Here is a 16,916-nt window from a genome sequence, read left to right on the forward strand (position 1 = left end):
AAACCGTTATGAAAATGAACAAAAAAAGTGAGAAGACAACAGAAAAAAAATGTTGGGTTTTCTTTTTTATATTTGACATGAGGAAGGAAAAATAAACAAAAAATAAAAATAAAATTGTAAATAAAATGATTATTGCGTTTTTTTTTCACTTACTTTTTGAAAGTTGAATTTAGAAAGACATAAAATCTATAAATGAATCCAATCATTTTTTTTCCTTTAATCTAAGAGAAAAATTAAAAAAAATTTTTCCTTTCTTTTTTTCATCCCACCAAACACAACGTAGGGTCATGACAAATTGAGAGTACACATAAATGTTATTTTTATAAACTATGAGTAATTCAATTCCCATCACCCTAATTTGAATGTCCAATTATATAAAATATTTATTACAATTTGTACTTCAATTTGACTGAAAGGCTGAATACTAGCTCTCCACTTAAATTTGATGCGTACACAATTTTCATATTTGATTTTTTGGTCCTTCGGCTTGTCCATCTATCACGGTAACAATTCTTGTGAATAGCAATAATAGATCTTAAAAGTAATAAAGCAAAAAAAAAACTTGCCAATTAAACTTTGATTCAATGGCACGAATATTTTAAAATTTGAGATTTTAAATTGAATTTTATTATATGAATTTGTTTTAGTTTTATATTAAATTTATTTAATTATATTTTAATTTATTCGATAATTTTTTATATATATGAATATAATATTTATTATGATTGTGATTTTTTTTATAATTGTAATTTTATAAAAAAATATAGTCAATTACTAGTAATTATAATACTTAATTATTATTAACTAGATATATCCAAATTCAATGACAACTCTAGAAATCCTCCTATTGTATTTCTTTTCAAAAAATTTTAACTTTTTCATTTTCACTTAATAACAATTTTTTTTAAAAGTGTCTGCACGTTTTATCCAAAAAGAGCACGATATTTATCTATTATTAAAAAGGATTTAAATTCTTTTTTAAATAAAAACGTTTACCACAAATAAATTTCACATCAATAGATCAGGTTCTTTCACATAAAAGAATTATATACAGTTTTACATATCAAATTATATAATTATTTTTGAATATGATAATTAATAGAGTTGAATTTAACTCATAACATTTGTAATTTTTTTTAGGTTATGATTTTTTTATTAAAGAATTATATAAAATATTCTTTTTTTGTCCTTTTTTTTCAGAGTAATCATGTTGGAATATTAGTTGGTGGGGAGGAATAACATAATTAGAAACACTTAAATAGCTCAGTGTATGCATGGTCCTCTCGTTTATTAATTTGTTTATGATGATGCAATTGACAAGAAGATGAATCAATTATAAATTGATGAGGAACACTGGTAGCTATAGATTTGCAGCTTAGGCAATTAATTTACTAATTGTATTCCCATGTTTAGTGTGAGAGCATGGGAACAGTGGAGAAGAAGCTGAAAGGAAATGGATGTGGAATACGTGCGGGCAATAGTGGAAGAAGGCGGGATCTATGTTGAACAACTGTTCTTCCATGACCCAGATGGGTTCATGATTGAGATATGCAACTGTGATAACCTACCTACCAGTGATCCCACTGGCAGGTGAGATGGCTCGATCATGCTCCCGAGTGAATCTGCAACTGCTGCAGCGTCAGTAGATACAGCAAGTGGTTCAGCAGTAAGAGCAGCTGCAGGAGCAGAGCTGAGTCATTTGATTTAGGTGCATGTTAATAAAAATCATGAAATAAAAGGCACCCTATCTGCTTTTTTTTTTTTTTCATGTTCTTGTCTAACTATTGTATGGACAAGTCCTTGTTTTTCTTCACTTGGTTTAGTAGTTTGTTCAATATTATTTATTTTGTAATTAATAAAGACAAGGCCTAGATGTGATCCCAAGGGAAGTGATCATTTTATGAGCTTATTTTAATTAATTAAAAATGGACTATTCTCTAAAGTTTTTCTAGTACTTAAAATTATGTAGGGCCCCCTTCTCTTGTTGTGAATGATTTGGGGTTTCAAAATCTACTAATTTAATGCACAAGTTGGGACTAGTTTTGATTGATATATCGTGTGAAATGCCATTCACATGAAAGAGTTTGTTGGAAATCATGTTATGAGCACATAGTCTTATCCTAATTTATTTATCATAGAACGAAAAATAAAAATTTCATAAAAAATCAGAATTTGAATAGGATTTTGCTATCTATCCTTTCATAAATTTCAAATAATACTAGGATATATAGCTATCATTCACACCTCATTTACGTATTTAGATTTGTTTCAATTTTAGGGTTATGGTCTATCACTAGGTTACCTTTACAACAGGTCATGTTATAATGTCAATCTAATTTCCAAATTGGACAAATTCATCTCGTATTAATTAGATTCAAGTTTCTATCCCGAATTACAATTTCATCTACAATCTATCATACAAATGTAATGCTGAAAAATCAAATGAATAACCGATAAAGAATCGAAAATTATGATTGCACCTGTCCAATGGAAGTTCATTTTTGAGGCAGAGGAGAGTTAAGAAAACAAAAGATAAAAAAATAAAAAATTGCAGAGAGTTGAGTAGTTTTATATATGTTTATGTATCTTAGAGATATTTAAGCGTAGTTGATAGGATTCTGAATCCCACAAAATCTAAATCCCAACCAATCTTGAGTCCTGGATTGGGACGGAAGTTGGCAAAAAGGTTCCCTCCAAAGCTGAAACCTGCGATTTCTTCCTTTTTAAGACATTGCCATGCTCTTAAAATTGATCATTGATTTGGCATTCATTTTGGCGTCGGATTTACATTTCATCCCTTCTGTATCTCTCATTTCATACTATTACTATTTCTTAACAACAAAGATGCTTTAGTTAAACATAATCTGTATTGGTGATCATAATTTCATCTTTTTTAATATTATAAAATAATATTTTACCTTTAAATAAATTGGCCATTCCTTCATAGGTATTAGAATTGGTAAAGGGTTTCTTGTCTTGCCTCTGCCTGTTTGTGGCAATCTGGAGGCAACCAGACGAACGAAAGAGAGTTCTTGGTTGAGTTGATTCTTCGATTTTTTGTTCATGAATAAGCGATCCAAAGAAAATTTGAAATTAAAATGAGAGAAACCGCTTGTCTCAACCCAAAATTCTCAACCTACACAAGGCCATATTCATTCGTCTTGTTTGGATGCTAGGACTTCTGTCTACCCCTTACCGAAATGCGATCTTGTATTTTACTTTTTTCGATTGGCGGCTGATTTCTATGCTTTTTATTGGAATTTTCTTGTCTTCTTGCAACACTGTGTTTCATCATTTATGAATTTGAAAATGAAATTTCTCTCTTGGTGATGTATGGAAAATAGATGGAAAATGGTCCCGTGTGTTTTCTATATTCAGGAAGCAGATAATTGCTAAAAATACAATTAAAATGTTAACAATAAAAGTTAAAAATATATTAAAATAATTTTTAAATAGATTATATTTTATCATCTGTCTAATATTATAAAATGATCATTTTGTCATTTTTAATATTATAGAATGATCATTTTACCCTTTAATGAAAATAAAATAACTTAAAATGTTAATAATAAAAATTTAAAAATATATTAAAAGAATTTTCAAAGAAGATATATTTTGACACATTAATCAAAACAAAATAATTTAAAATATAATTAACAAAGAAATTAAAAATATATTAAAAGAATTCCCAAAAAGTTATATTTAGACATCTTTACCTTTTTTAACATTCTAGAATAACTATTTTATTTTTTAATGAAAATAAAATAACTTAAAATATAAATAATTAAAAAAATAAAAATTATAAAATTCGAAAAAAAATAGATCTATAAATTTTTTGTATATTAAAAATTTATATATGAATTCAACAATTTAAAAGAGCACCAAACGATGCATTTAATAAAAAAAAAATTCTTATCCTTTAAGAAAAAGCAGGGGTTAATACTAGTAACTGAAATTAAGGACCCGTTTGATTCCATCACATCGAAGCAATGGAATGCAATGGGATTTTGACCTCCAATGCACCGTGGTTCGTGAGATGCATTTAGATAGCGATGATGCAGTTGGGAGCTTCTGCACTGCTTTTTAGATTTTTATTTAAAGGAAAGGATCTGGTGATTTACTAAACTCTACGGCAGTCAAATGCTTTAATGTATTCGGTTTAATGTAAAATTAAAAAAGAAAAGGATTTTCAATTATAAAATAACTGCTTTTAAAGTAGGGATATTCTTCTTATTGCAAGATTATCAGATGTGGAAAACAGAGATGGAGATTACAGGGGAAAAACAGACAAGCATTCATCATGAAAATATAGTACAAATTATACAAAAAAAAAGAAGCTTGTATTAATTTAATTATATAATATATTAAGAATTGTTCTTTTACATATTTTCAACCTTCCATATCATCTGTATACATTCATCCATAATTGATAAAATACAAGCTAAAAAACAGATTAATGAGGCAATTGGAAGAAGCTAGCACAGAATACCAGTGCAAGCACTTAAAGATAAAAGAAAGGGCAATCGATCAGAGTCCTCTAGCCAACATTTTCTCGTAATTCTCAATGGATTCCAGCCTCTGGAGCAAAAGTTGGTGCCTGAATTTCTGGATGAATGCCTCAGCACTTTCGTTTATGTCGACGAATGGCTTTTTCCCTGTGACATTGGACCTCATGGCTCTATGATCTTTGAAGTTATGGACATTCGGTTCTGGAATTTTGGAGTTGTGGTATGAATGAGGCATGGAGCTGTTCTTCATTGTAATTGCAAGATAGCTTTCTCTAATTCTTTCTTCCTTGCACAACTCTCTTTGTTGATAAGATGATGGTTTGGTTTCCCATATTTATAGCTAAGAAGTCAAATAAAAAATGGGTTATTTTAATAGGCTGTTATTCCATTTCACATTTTTTATGTAGGAGCACGCCTTGCTAGAATTTTCAAGTAAAAGATATCAACAAGTTCAAGTTATAGATGGAAAACATCGTGGGAGGATATGCTATGGTGCTTCTTTTTTTTTTTTTTGTAAATTTTATAACTTGTACAAAGATCTTCCTAAATCCTAATAGTCATGCTTTGTAAAATGATGTATTTTCAACAATTCAGACTTAATCTAATGATTCTTAAAAAGATTGAGTTCCGCAATTTGAATCTTGATATATACTAAAAAGAGTTATATGCACTTTTCGATTAATTTGATTAAAAACTTTTGATAATGTTAAAATGTTAGACCACTTACATATAATTGATAATGGGTTGGTTTAGCTTAACATTTCCCATGTTAGAGCAAACAAGGCCCCTTATTCACACTCTCTACCCATATATAGAATTAGGGATATTATTATGTCTCAAGATATAGTATGGACATTATGTTTTATTCACATGATATTATATAAATTAATACCGTAGAACATTAATAAAATTTTAAATTGCTCAAAATTTTTAGTAAAATTATTGAGAATCATATATAATAATAATAATAACTTATTCTAAAGAGAAAACTACAAGTGACTAATTCTAGCAATTAAGGGTTGGGATAACAGACTGGGGAGTATTACTGCCTACTCTGACCATCTTTTTACTATGAAGAAAGACCTAAGTTGTAATTTTCCCACACGTATTCAGGTCGTCAAATTCAAATGAAAATTACGGCTTAAGCAATGACCCAGGGGGTTGAGGCCCCAAGGTGCCGTTTCGAGGCACCATTGTTGGGGATCTAAGGACAAAATATGAACTTGCGTTTCTATAGATTTACATATAATAATTGTTAGATATCATACCTGTTTTACCAAAAGAAATAGTATAAAATTGAAAGGTAGATGCGTAGTTAAAATATTATAATATTCTAATCATTCTAATTAATTTGCCTTAACTTTCCATCCTAACTCTTCCTAGCCATGATACTCGACCGAGTCCCAGCTGTCATACTTTTGTTTGTGAAATGGCACCACCATGTTCCCACCTTGGGCTTTCATCAATGGTGGATACACTTACATAGTCATATTCATCTTCAATTCAGAATTTTGTTTTCAAGATATCCATGATATAAAAATTATTCATAGATTTATTAATTTTATCGATTAAAAATATGTCCAAAATTTTTTTTGAAGATATTTGAATTTTCTTAATTTTCTAATTTTTAAAATAATCATAAATAGTTGAATACTTTATTTATACATATGAATCTGTCATTGTTCATCCTGATAATGTGATATTTAAAACAAATCAAACTAATAGAGTTTGCATTGGATATTTGTTTCAATTTTGCAAATTCTATTTACCTATAACAATCATTAACACCAAACATCACCCCCAACCCCACTTTTATTTTTTAATTTTTTAATTTTTTTATTAAACGCATCATCCTTATTAAATCAACAATTATCATAATTTACCCTCCCATTAAAAACACGTATGAAGTTCAGAAAAATCTCTAACAAATTGATCTTCAAAGAAATGCCAAATCTTACATCCTTTTGCTTAATATTGATGCATCCTTTCATCCCTTTCACAAGCTTCCTCAAATCCGTACCCAGAAAAACCTTCCTCAAGTCAAACTCTAGCACAATTTCACAGAAACATTTTGGCTTCAAAAGAAAAAAAAATAAAAGCACTTCTTTTTGTTCTAACTTTTCTATACGTAGCATGCTTCTTACTTTTTTATATAATTTATTATAAAAAATTATTTTATACATAGAAAGTGAAACTATGTTATAATTTAAGATTAATTCTGTTAATAAGGAGATGAGTTTCATTTCTTGTCAATTAAATATCATTCATTGTGAAAATTACTTCGAAAATAAAATTATAAATGTATCAATTAACATAAAAGAATATACTCTTAAAATTATCTGTAAAGAGGATTAAATTCATGTAAACCCTCAATACGATCGTACTATCAAAATAAAAATATTTTTTGTTACGAAAATCTAAATGGATTTATAACGTGACTTTGGATTCCTTTAAAAGAAAAACGATGAAGGTTTTTAACCATATCAGCAACTATAATCCCAAGTTCTAAACAGATTAACTTGGATAGAGAAAAGTTCAAATGAAACCCAAGATAAACTCAAGTCAAGCTCAAATTCAGGTCCAATCTCAGAATTCAATAATGAGTAAAATTACACTGTTTGACCTGGTAACTCTTCTTCAAATCCTCAAGGCTAATTTGGCTTGAAGGTTATTTGAGGTAAGATGGAAAAAACGAATTCCAAAAGTCCATAATTTTTAGTAATGCTTTTACTTCTGTCAATCTGTCTGTTCTAATGCCCAGTATCTCAATAATCAGTGACATTTATTACGTTGCTCTTTTTGTAAGTTTTGATTTCATGAATGACAATTATATGGATGTTGCTTCATGGTTCATACCAATTTGATAGGTACCTAACAGAGTTGGTGACATTTTTAAAATTTCTGGTAGAACCTTGACATGGTGGTTACACAGATTTAAATTATCTGTGGTTGTAATCTCTTATCGTTACTGTCATCTTGCAGTATCGATGGATTCAGAGCAGTTGTGGAAAGACATCTGGTTTGGATCGTGAAGGCCAGCCTATCAAAGTAGATGCTTCAGGCTGGCAGGCACGCATTTTGCAGCGTGATCAGTGTGATCATTTGGGTGGAACGCGCTAAGATGGTTCCTATAACTTTCAAAACTGTTCAAAACTTGGAGATGCCTCTTGCTGAAGCTTGGTGCCCGCTATCTCATATTTTTACAGATAAATCCAGTCGCAGGATGATGCACAACAAATGAGGCATATATAAAAGCTAGTCTATGAAGCTTCAAAGTAACAGATTTGTTATTTGGTAAGACCTGTCGTTCGAGTTGAAAGCATTGGAGTTCTTTGAATGGAATGCAAAGTCTATTCATTTCTCGGCATTTTAAACAGTTGGGTTTGAGTTGTTTCATTCACTGCAGCTAGCGGTTGAATGCTCTTTCCCCTAAATTCATGGTTTGTACTTTTGTATGTAAAGTTTATTGAAAATACTCTTTCCATAATGTAACTTGATCATATTTTCACATTCTGCGGAACTAATTATATTCTTAATTAAAAGTACTAGAGCCATTGCCTTTTATTCATGGCCGGTGTGATAAGCTAAATATACATGGCTGCAAAGACATTTTATCGTTGCCACTATCTGCTTCGGTACAAGGACAATATCTTTGGATTTGTACTCAATCCTGGTCCCATGATTACCACTAGAATGCAGCCAAGTAACTACTATTCGGGATTTTTGTTTTGTTCGTATGTTTATTTAAAAAAAAAACCATAAATTTATAAATAAAAGATGAAATTAGAGATGAAATTTGAATTTTAAATCTATTGAATATTATTTTTTGAAAGTGATTATATGAATCAATTAAATTCATAGGTTAATTATGATTATTTCATTCTAAACAACTTAAGATCTTTATTAAAATCCCATTTCACTTGTTTTACCACTTGATTTCGCACAAGTGCATGGCCACTATTGCAATCATCTATCATTATCATAAAATGAAAGTTAGCAACTTAAGTGGTGTAGTGGTGACATATGTTGACAAAGACACAGAATTTATCAATATTTAAGAGTAGTATTGCGAGAAATATTGAGAATTAAATTTTGGGACCATTTTTGGATGTTTGATGATTTCTTTTTGAACTTTGTGTTTGGGCTTTCATTATTATTTTTCTTCTTATTTTGAATATAATTTTATACTCTATAATTTTTTTGTTTATTTAATGTGTTAATTTTAATTTTTTTATGATTTAATTTATCTTCATATTATGCTTATTTAATTGACTCATTCCAAAATTGATGATTTTTCACCTAAACTATGTTATTTCATGAAGAGATATTTTAAATAGTATTTGTAGTTTAAAAATGTTTTTATTAATGTTCTGGCTTAGTGGGTTAATGGCATAAATTAGGTTTTAAAATCTTGAAATCTTAAGTTCAAATTTCATTATATATAAGTTTCGTTCAATTTTATATTGAATTTATTTAATAATATTTTAATTTATTAGTTGTTTATTTAATGATTTTTTATATATAAATGTAATATTGAATTATAATTATAAATTTTCTTCTATTAATTAATTTCCATTGAAAAAATAAAGCATTAGAAATTAAAAAAGACTGTATATACAAATAAAAAAGTTGATAGTGCTCCTCTATCCATTTGTCATAAATGCTTGACCTGAGATGCTAAGAAGTAACTTTAATATATGTAAAAGAATTAAGAGCAAATTGGGGGCAAGGGCCCACTCTCCCTGTTTGATGATCCCCTGAATTCCTGAAATTTTCTGCCGAAGAATAACAGAACAGAACAGGGGAGAGATTCTCTTGTAAACTTACCCTTTTCCCACAAAATGAGACATAGAGCTCCCGAACACCCCAGAAATTTGTGAAACCTACTGGAAAAGAATCTTAAGGAATCCAAAGGAAAAAAGAATAACAAAAAAAAAAAAAATTTTGTTCTTATTCGGGAAAACACAAAATTAAAAGTAAATCAAATCAAACCCAAGATGCCAAAGGTGCCTTACAATGAGAAAGAAAGAGAAAAGAGTGTGGAATCAAGATTTTGCCTTTCGTACATGTGAAAATTGTCTCAAGAAAAACCAAATAAAACATTTGCAGATTAATTTAATTACTTCCACCCAAACCACAAATCTGAATGAAACAGAAACAAGAAACATTATCAGAATAAAAAAAAATCAAAACTTTAAACTTTAAACACCCCCCCCCCCCCAAAAAAAAAAAAAAGACATCCATCTGTTTAAAAAAAAAAGAAACTTTAAACTCTAAAAGAATAATCTTTTTTTTTTCTATAAGTCCCACATCTCAGTTCATTGAGATGGACTTAAACTTAAACATAAACCCCCTAAGTTCACCGGAATTCCTACCTCCGGTCACAGGAAAATACGAGGAAAAGAAGTGACAAAAACCTATCTTGATCTACGCTTACCTGGCCTTTTCCTATGAATATGATTCTTGGTTTGTTTCCCGAAAGCACTGCAAAAACCACAAGTTGAAACCTTTGGAGAAGGTGGCTCAATAGCAGCGGATACCTTACCAGTACGGTAACCTCGTCTTTGACCGTTAGATTGGCTTCTTTCAATGGTATTGATTGGTCCAATATTTCTAATCGGCTTAACATCTTTAATAACATCAATCTTTTCTTGGTTATTGTCTTGCAGCTATCCTTGTTCTTCTTGCTGTAGTTGCTTTGTTTTTTCTTCTTGTTGTTCTTGTTTTACTTGGTTTATCTCCTCTGAAAAAAACCTGTCATCCCAAATAAGCCCTGAAGATTCTTGCCTCCTAAAAGACACTATAGATCTTTGCAAACCAGCCATGGTAGATGACAGCTAGATGTTTTTCTCTTTTCTCTCGTTAATGAAACTAAAAGCTTTCCTTCTATAAATTCCAATTCGTTGTAAAATATAAATAAATCTTTATATATAAAGAGAGAGAAGGATAAAGAAATCTTGAAGATTTGGTTAAGAAAAAGTCATACTAAGGCAACTCAGTCAATATTTCCAAGTTTTCAACAAAATTATTTTCTGTAAAGGGGATTGGAGTTTTTTCTCATGATAAGGCACCCTATAATCTTATTTATCAAATTAGAATAGTTTTAAACTTAATTCTTAAAATAAGATACTTTGTATACTTGGAATCCACGTATGAGATATATGATAAATTATATAAAAATCAAATAAATGATAAATTATTTAATTAGTTTTAACTCAATCAAAAAATTCTAAAATACACATATCTTGAAAAGGCCTCATCTTCTCTTCTTTTTTCCTTCATCAGATCCTCCTCTCTTTATCTTCTTTTCATTTGAATTAAATATTCATGCATTGTTATTTACTAAAAATAAACTATTGATGTTTAAAGGGTGTTCAATGAAATGTCTAAAAGAAACTTTTTTGTTTACGAATTTTGTTAGCTAATAACCTAGTGAAAGTATATCATTGCACTGACAATACTTCAAAACCTTAACTCTCTAAAATTGGAACTGAATTTAGCAGCAAGGTTGGTGAAGAAAACATAAGGAAAAATAAAAGGGAGAGATTCCATGGAATATAGACCAACACGACAGCAAATTAGGTAAAGAAAGAAAGAGAGAAGGGAAAAATCTAAAATCAAAACCAAAAGATATAAAACAAGGAAGAAATAAAAAAAATTAAAAAAAATATAAAATAAAATTTGAAGAGCATTTATTTAGTGCGAAGTGAATAATCATGGTGCAATGGTTTTATATTTTCAGAATCGATCATTTAAAAAAATTTTGCCCAAAAGATAAAGATTTGAAAAAAGATGAATATTTATTTAAAAAAAAAGAAATAGATGAATACTTTTTTGTTGGCACAAAAAAGAGAGATTATTTAGAGGTGGATTGAAACTCCAATATTCTCTAGATCTACTCCCAAAGGTGCTCAAAATTTTTTGGTGCCCTGAAGAATCTAGGAACATTCTATGCTTGGCCTCAAAACCCGCACCTTTTCAATTAATGGTTTTTGGTTTTGATAAATAGTATCAAATAGCAAGGTAAGTTTATACTTGCTGTTAGGGCATGTTACAGTGTTGCAATGATTGTCTTCTATTTGATAAGCTTTCTGCATTTTTTAAGAGATGAATAGTTACAATGAAGAAAGGGAAAGAAGATTAAAAAAAAAAGTGATGTGGAATTTCATGTTGACATGGAATTAAATTGTATGATACTATCTTGTCTTTAAGAATAAAGTTTAAAAGTATCCCACTTAAAGAAATAAAGTACCTTGGTTTGGGAAAAAAACTCAGTCAATATTTCCAAGTTTTTCAACAAAATTATTTTCTGGAAAGGGGATTGGTTTAAATTATGAATTAAAATATTTAACTAATTGTAAAAGTTTATGCTATAAATTTAATCATGCAAAATTATAATATAATTATTTATATTTTGTTGACTATTTTTCTATCTAGTATAATTCAGATTACTAGGTGGATCTAAATTGTGATTAAGATAGTAATTAGTTTTTGTAACATTAATGGTCTGACCTTAATTCACAAAAATCCATTTGCGTGCTAGATTAAAAGGCTATCACCATATTAAAAAGTTCACTTTATAACTGGACATCCATCCATAAAATGTAGCAAAAAATCTAAATATAAATAATTATGGGGAATATATTTATAAGGGTAGTTAACTCTAAAAAGGATACTATTTTAATTTTAAGTCTTTATAGAATGTTTGGTTTACGAGAATATGAATTGGATAGAATAAAATTATATATGGTAAGATTATATTAAATAATGTTATCTTATTTTATGTTTATTATGTGTAATGATTAAAATATGATAACTTTATTTATTGATCAAAATTATTTTTTTTAATTTATACAATTTAAATTATTAATATAATTTTTAAAAATATAATTGGATGATTAATCCTGCTTGTAATTTTATCAAAAGAATGATTAATTCTCTGTACAATTTTATCATTTTCTTTAAATACAAACTAAATATAACATAATATAATTATCATCATATCCTATCATCATCTTATATACCAAACATTACCTTAATTGACTATAGTAAAGATTTGAAGAAGATATGAGATATGTTTATTTTGTTGTTGGGAGAAAATATGAAATTCTGGATCATATAGAAGAATTTGGAAAAATCTCAACCTAAATGAAACCTAACATATTTTACCCTTTACTTCTTTTTAGTTTTATGATTAAAGGCTTAAATTTAAATTTTATTGTGTGTGGATTTGGTTATTTAATTATATTTTAATTTGTTAGCTGATTATTTTGTAATTATAATTTAATTATAATATAGTAGTTGATTATTTAATCCATTATATGAATGTAATATTTGTAACAATCTAAAAAAAATGCATGATCAAAGGATAATATTTTTATTGAGGCCATGCCGTCATGGTCCTCAAGAGTGCTCAATTGATCATGATACATATATATACAAGAGATCTTTTATTTTTTAATAGCTATGTATAAGAGATCTTGTTTACCAACCATCTTTTTGGGGGAAAAAAATTATCTTGAAAAAGATATAGTCAAAAGTCTTCCGCTAATGGGCACTAACTGTCGAACTAATCTATACTTAACAAGTCAACTAATTTAAGTTAAAACAGAAATATAAACACTAACCTCTAAGTGGGTTTAGTTGAAACCCATTGAACTGAAAGTGCCCGAGTCGCTGCTGGAGGGAGGTGACTTCGTCGATGCCGCCTAACTCACCCGGTGGTTGCTGGCTTCATGGTGGTTGGCAATGCATTGAAGGTGGGGAGCTGTATTTTTTGGTTGTCAGAGAGACACTTTTTCTCTATTTCCTTTCTTGAATTGAAATTAGTTTCCCTTAATGGGCCAGAGAACCACTATATAAGGAGGAGAGCAGGAATCCATTATTAACAAATCTCACCCTATCCCATTTTGAGTATATACAAAAATAACTTATGTCATACTTTAATTAAAATCATATTACTTGATTGGATATATCATAATATAGTATCCCTATAGTTAGTCATTGATTTGAATTAACCAAATTTAATCCAGATCAAAATAATTTTGTTAGTCCATCAACATGAGATTACTACAACACCAACTTGACATAGCTTGGTTTCTATGTTAATAAGTTTTGGCACATTGTTAATGCTTAATATAGTTGCTTGTAGCTCCAGTAAAATATTAAAAAAGGAAAAACTTGGATCATTCAGCTCGTCGTATAAGCCAGACTTCTTAGTGAATTGTTCTAAAATTTTTATGTGGTCTGTTGGTTGGATATGATCAGTTACAAAATGCCACTTAAAATTTGTCTTTGAAACACGTTGTGAGTTCAACTTTCATTTATATACATCTTCTATTTGAAGACAGCAAGCAAATTAGCAAGTTCTGAGCTTAAATTAATCACAAAAAGTAGTTCGGAGTGAATCACCACCCACAGTAAATGCTTATACTTCTTCTACCAATCACCTAGGCTTTGTAGCATGCTCTATCAAACCTTGACTTGAAAGTTAGCTAAAGAATTGGCAACTAGGTTTTAAAACATGATAAATTTCTAATTAGCTTGAAAAGTATGTAAAACAACTGATATATCAGAATTTAAGTATCTGAGCTTGGTCGGTTAACTCTGGTAGACAGAGTTTATGCATTAATTTATTGGTGATTGCCCTTTAGTCGATAAATGAATTAAGCTTGAGATGGTATTAGGTTCACAATTTGTTAAATGAAAAGGAGATTGTGGTTTGAAGAAAAAAAAAAGATTGTGCAGCATCAGAGATAGACAATGTTGTTGGTTTATAACACATTGATTAAGGCTGTTGTCTTTATTTTTTTGGGTATCGCATTATAAAAGCTTCCTAGTAAGAGTACCTGTTGCATTTTTGAAACAAGCATGCAGATAATAATTTGTATTGTTTCTCCTAACATGGAATGTAAAATTTATGATGTGTTCAAGACTTTAAGTCTGTTTTAACAAGTCACACTTTAGTTTCATGGTGTGGACAATCATAACACAGCACATGTATGTATTTTTCACTTTAGTATTTGTGTGTGTATGCCTTACACAAAAAAGATAGATATCAGTCCATGAAAGTTAAAGATTAGACCTTGACTATAAGTATTTTTTTTTGACTACTTTCTAAACTATCTTAAAGATTAAATTTGAAGCCCTGCATAACCTGATGATGAATAAAGTTGCATGAACATGGAAAATTTCCAATCATGTGATTTATTACAGCACAAATTCAAGCTCTATGAGTTCATTAAAGGTATGATTCTCTTACCAAAAGAAGAAAAAAGATAATCTTGCAACAAACATGCAGATTTTTCATTATCAAGGAAAAATAATCCATGATGAAGAGAAGCAATCATTTACAATTCGAAGCTGTTCTTGATATTGTAGTTCTTTGCACTTGTAAGTCACTATGGGGAGATGTTCAGGGGCTTAGATTTGAAACAAGGAGCAAAAGCATTCCTAGTTGTCTCATCCTTCCATTCTAATTCTTTCCACCAGAATTCCCATCCATGAATGGTAATGCCATGTCTTTCAGCATTCTTTGCATTGACCAAAAGCTTTTTCAGTTTTGGCCACCCAAATATGGAGATTTTCTTGAGACTTAAAAATAGAAAGGGTTCCTAATAGATGCATTTTAGTTCTAGTAGGTAAGACAAATGAAGAACTTCAAGCTTTTCAAATGGCTTAATACTTTCCTACTTTATTTAGAAGTCCTGCACATTTGGCTGTGCTGATTATTTCTTTGATTTGGGAGCATCTTGATATGCAAAGACTAGCAAGGTTTGGGGCAAGCATGAGCCATGTCAAATCGCCTAATTGCATACAGTTGTCTACACTTACTCTTTAAAGGCCATTGAACCATCTGTCCTTTAAGATCATAGAGCTGTGGAAATCAACAGATGTTAGTTTTTTTCTTTGTTCCTGCAACCATGTTTCAGCTCTTCTAAACTCTTACAGTCTGAGATATCTAGCATATTGGATGCTTCATATCTACTAAACATGAAATATTTAGAATATTTGAAGCACTTAAAAACTAGAGGCATAGGTTTTGAGTGCAGTATTTGTGTGGGAGCTTAAAAGTCCTTCAAGTGCTAAAACACTCCTTATTGTGAGACTCAACATACTCAATTGTTTCAAACACTGCAATTCCTTGACAAAACACTCATTTATTTCCCCTTGATAAAATATTACTTTGCATAATCATATCAGATGAACCGCAATTAAGCATTCTCAACACTTTTAAGAATGGAAAGATGGATATCAGTTGGCATGGAATTGTATTTAATACAAATGTATCATCTAAGTTCAAATATTTTAGCTTTTGGAGGGACTTAAGCTCATTTGGCAACTGGCTTATACTTGTCTTGGATATATTGAGATATTGTAGGGAAACAAGTTTTGAAATTCCCTAGTCCAGTTCAGTTATGCCACTATTACAGGATAGGTTTAGCACTCTTAGATTAGGCATAGATTGGAAGAAGTCATTTGTGATTGTCTTTAATGTGTTTTCATTGAGAAACAAGGTTAGCAGGTTGGGACATGAAGGTGTTTCGATTAAACTCCCAAAACAATTTGCCATCAGTGATATCCTTCTTACTGCTTCTTATTTTCTCATCTTTGGTGCTTTAATGAATCAAACACCTACTTGCACCAAAACACCTTCCTCAAAATTATTGCACTCATTGGCTATCCACGGAGCCATATCACGAATCACATCATGCATTTTCACATAATGACCTTCTTTTTCCAATAAACATGCATACACAAGTGTCCCAATTATGTCATACCTTTAGTTTTGAGCTCCATTTCTGTCATTACATTCATCTAAAAGACCCCCACAAATCCAATAATCTATTAAATCAATTTTGTGAATAACAAATTCTTTTGGAAATAAAGTACACTATAAGAAGCAAGATCTCACTTTCTCATTAGGTAAATGATCAAAATTGAACTTTAAAAGAAAAAAAACCTTATCCCCCATACTTGAAAATTTTAAGTCACATTTTCTTAAAATCTCAATTACCTAAATCCATTCTTGTGATGTCTTCTTGCAGGTTACAGCTTGACCAATGGTGATAAGTGCTAGTGGCAAACCAACATACTTTTTGGCCATAATTTTCGCTAGCATAGGAATATCTGGATGCAAGTTGAGAGTATCATTTCCAATCTTCTTCTGAAACAAATACCAATCAAAAGATGGTGGCAAACACTCAACTTTGAAAATTTTATGGGCTTCCATCAGACCGCACACCTTTTTGGAACATGTAGTGAAGATTACCTTGGAGTTATTTTGTTGGTGTAGGATAAGAACTCCAATTTTTGTTAGATCAATTCGGTCCCATAAATCATCCAACAACAAAACAAATTTTCTAATACTTAAGACTTTGTACATGTCTATAGCATTTTGCTCAAAAC

At 29.9% G+C, this 16,916-nt stretch overlaps 1 protein-coding gene and 1 pseudogene across 1 annotated transcript; both read right to left on the reverse strand.

Annotated features, from left to right (window-relative positions):
• Positions 1–4,341: 4,341 nt before the first annotated feature.
• On the reverse strand, positions 4,342–5,000 carry LOC149510734 (uncharacterized). The gene has a single exon (XM_089757390.1). It carries the CDS (start codon positions 4,756–4,758, stop codon positions 4,528–4,530), a length of 231 nt encoding a protein of 76 aa, XP_089613516.1. The 5' UTR covers positions 4,759–5,000; the 3' UTR covers positions 4,342–4,527.
• A 4,715-nt stretch (positions 5,001–9,715) lies between these two features.
• LOC149510735 (uncharacterized protein At1g15400 pseudogene) lies at positions 9,716–10,571 on the reverse strand (annotated as a pseudogene).
• Positions 10,572–16,916: the final 6,345 nt, after the last annotated feature.

The sequence above is a fragment of the Durio zibethinus genome, chromosome 28 (genome assembly GCF_047325235.1).
Source record: "Durio zibethinus cultivar Kanyao isolate XHJ-2024 chromosome 28, ASM4732523v1, whole genome shotgun sequence".
NCBI lineage: Eukaryota > Viridiplantae > Streptophyta > Magnoliopsida > Malvales > Malvaceae > Durio > Durio zibethinus.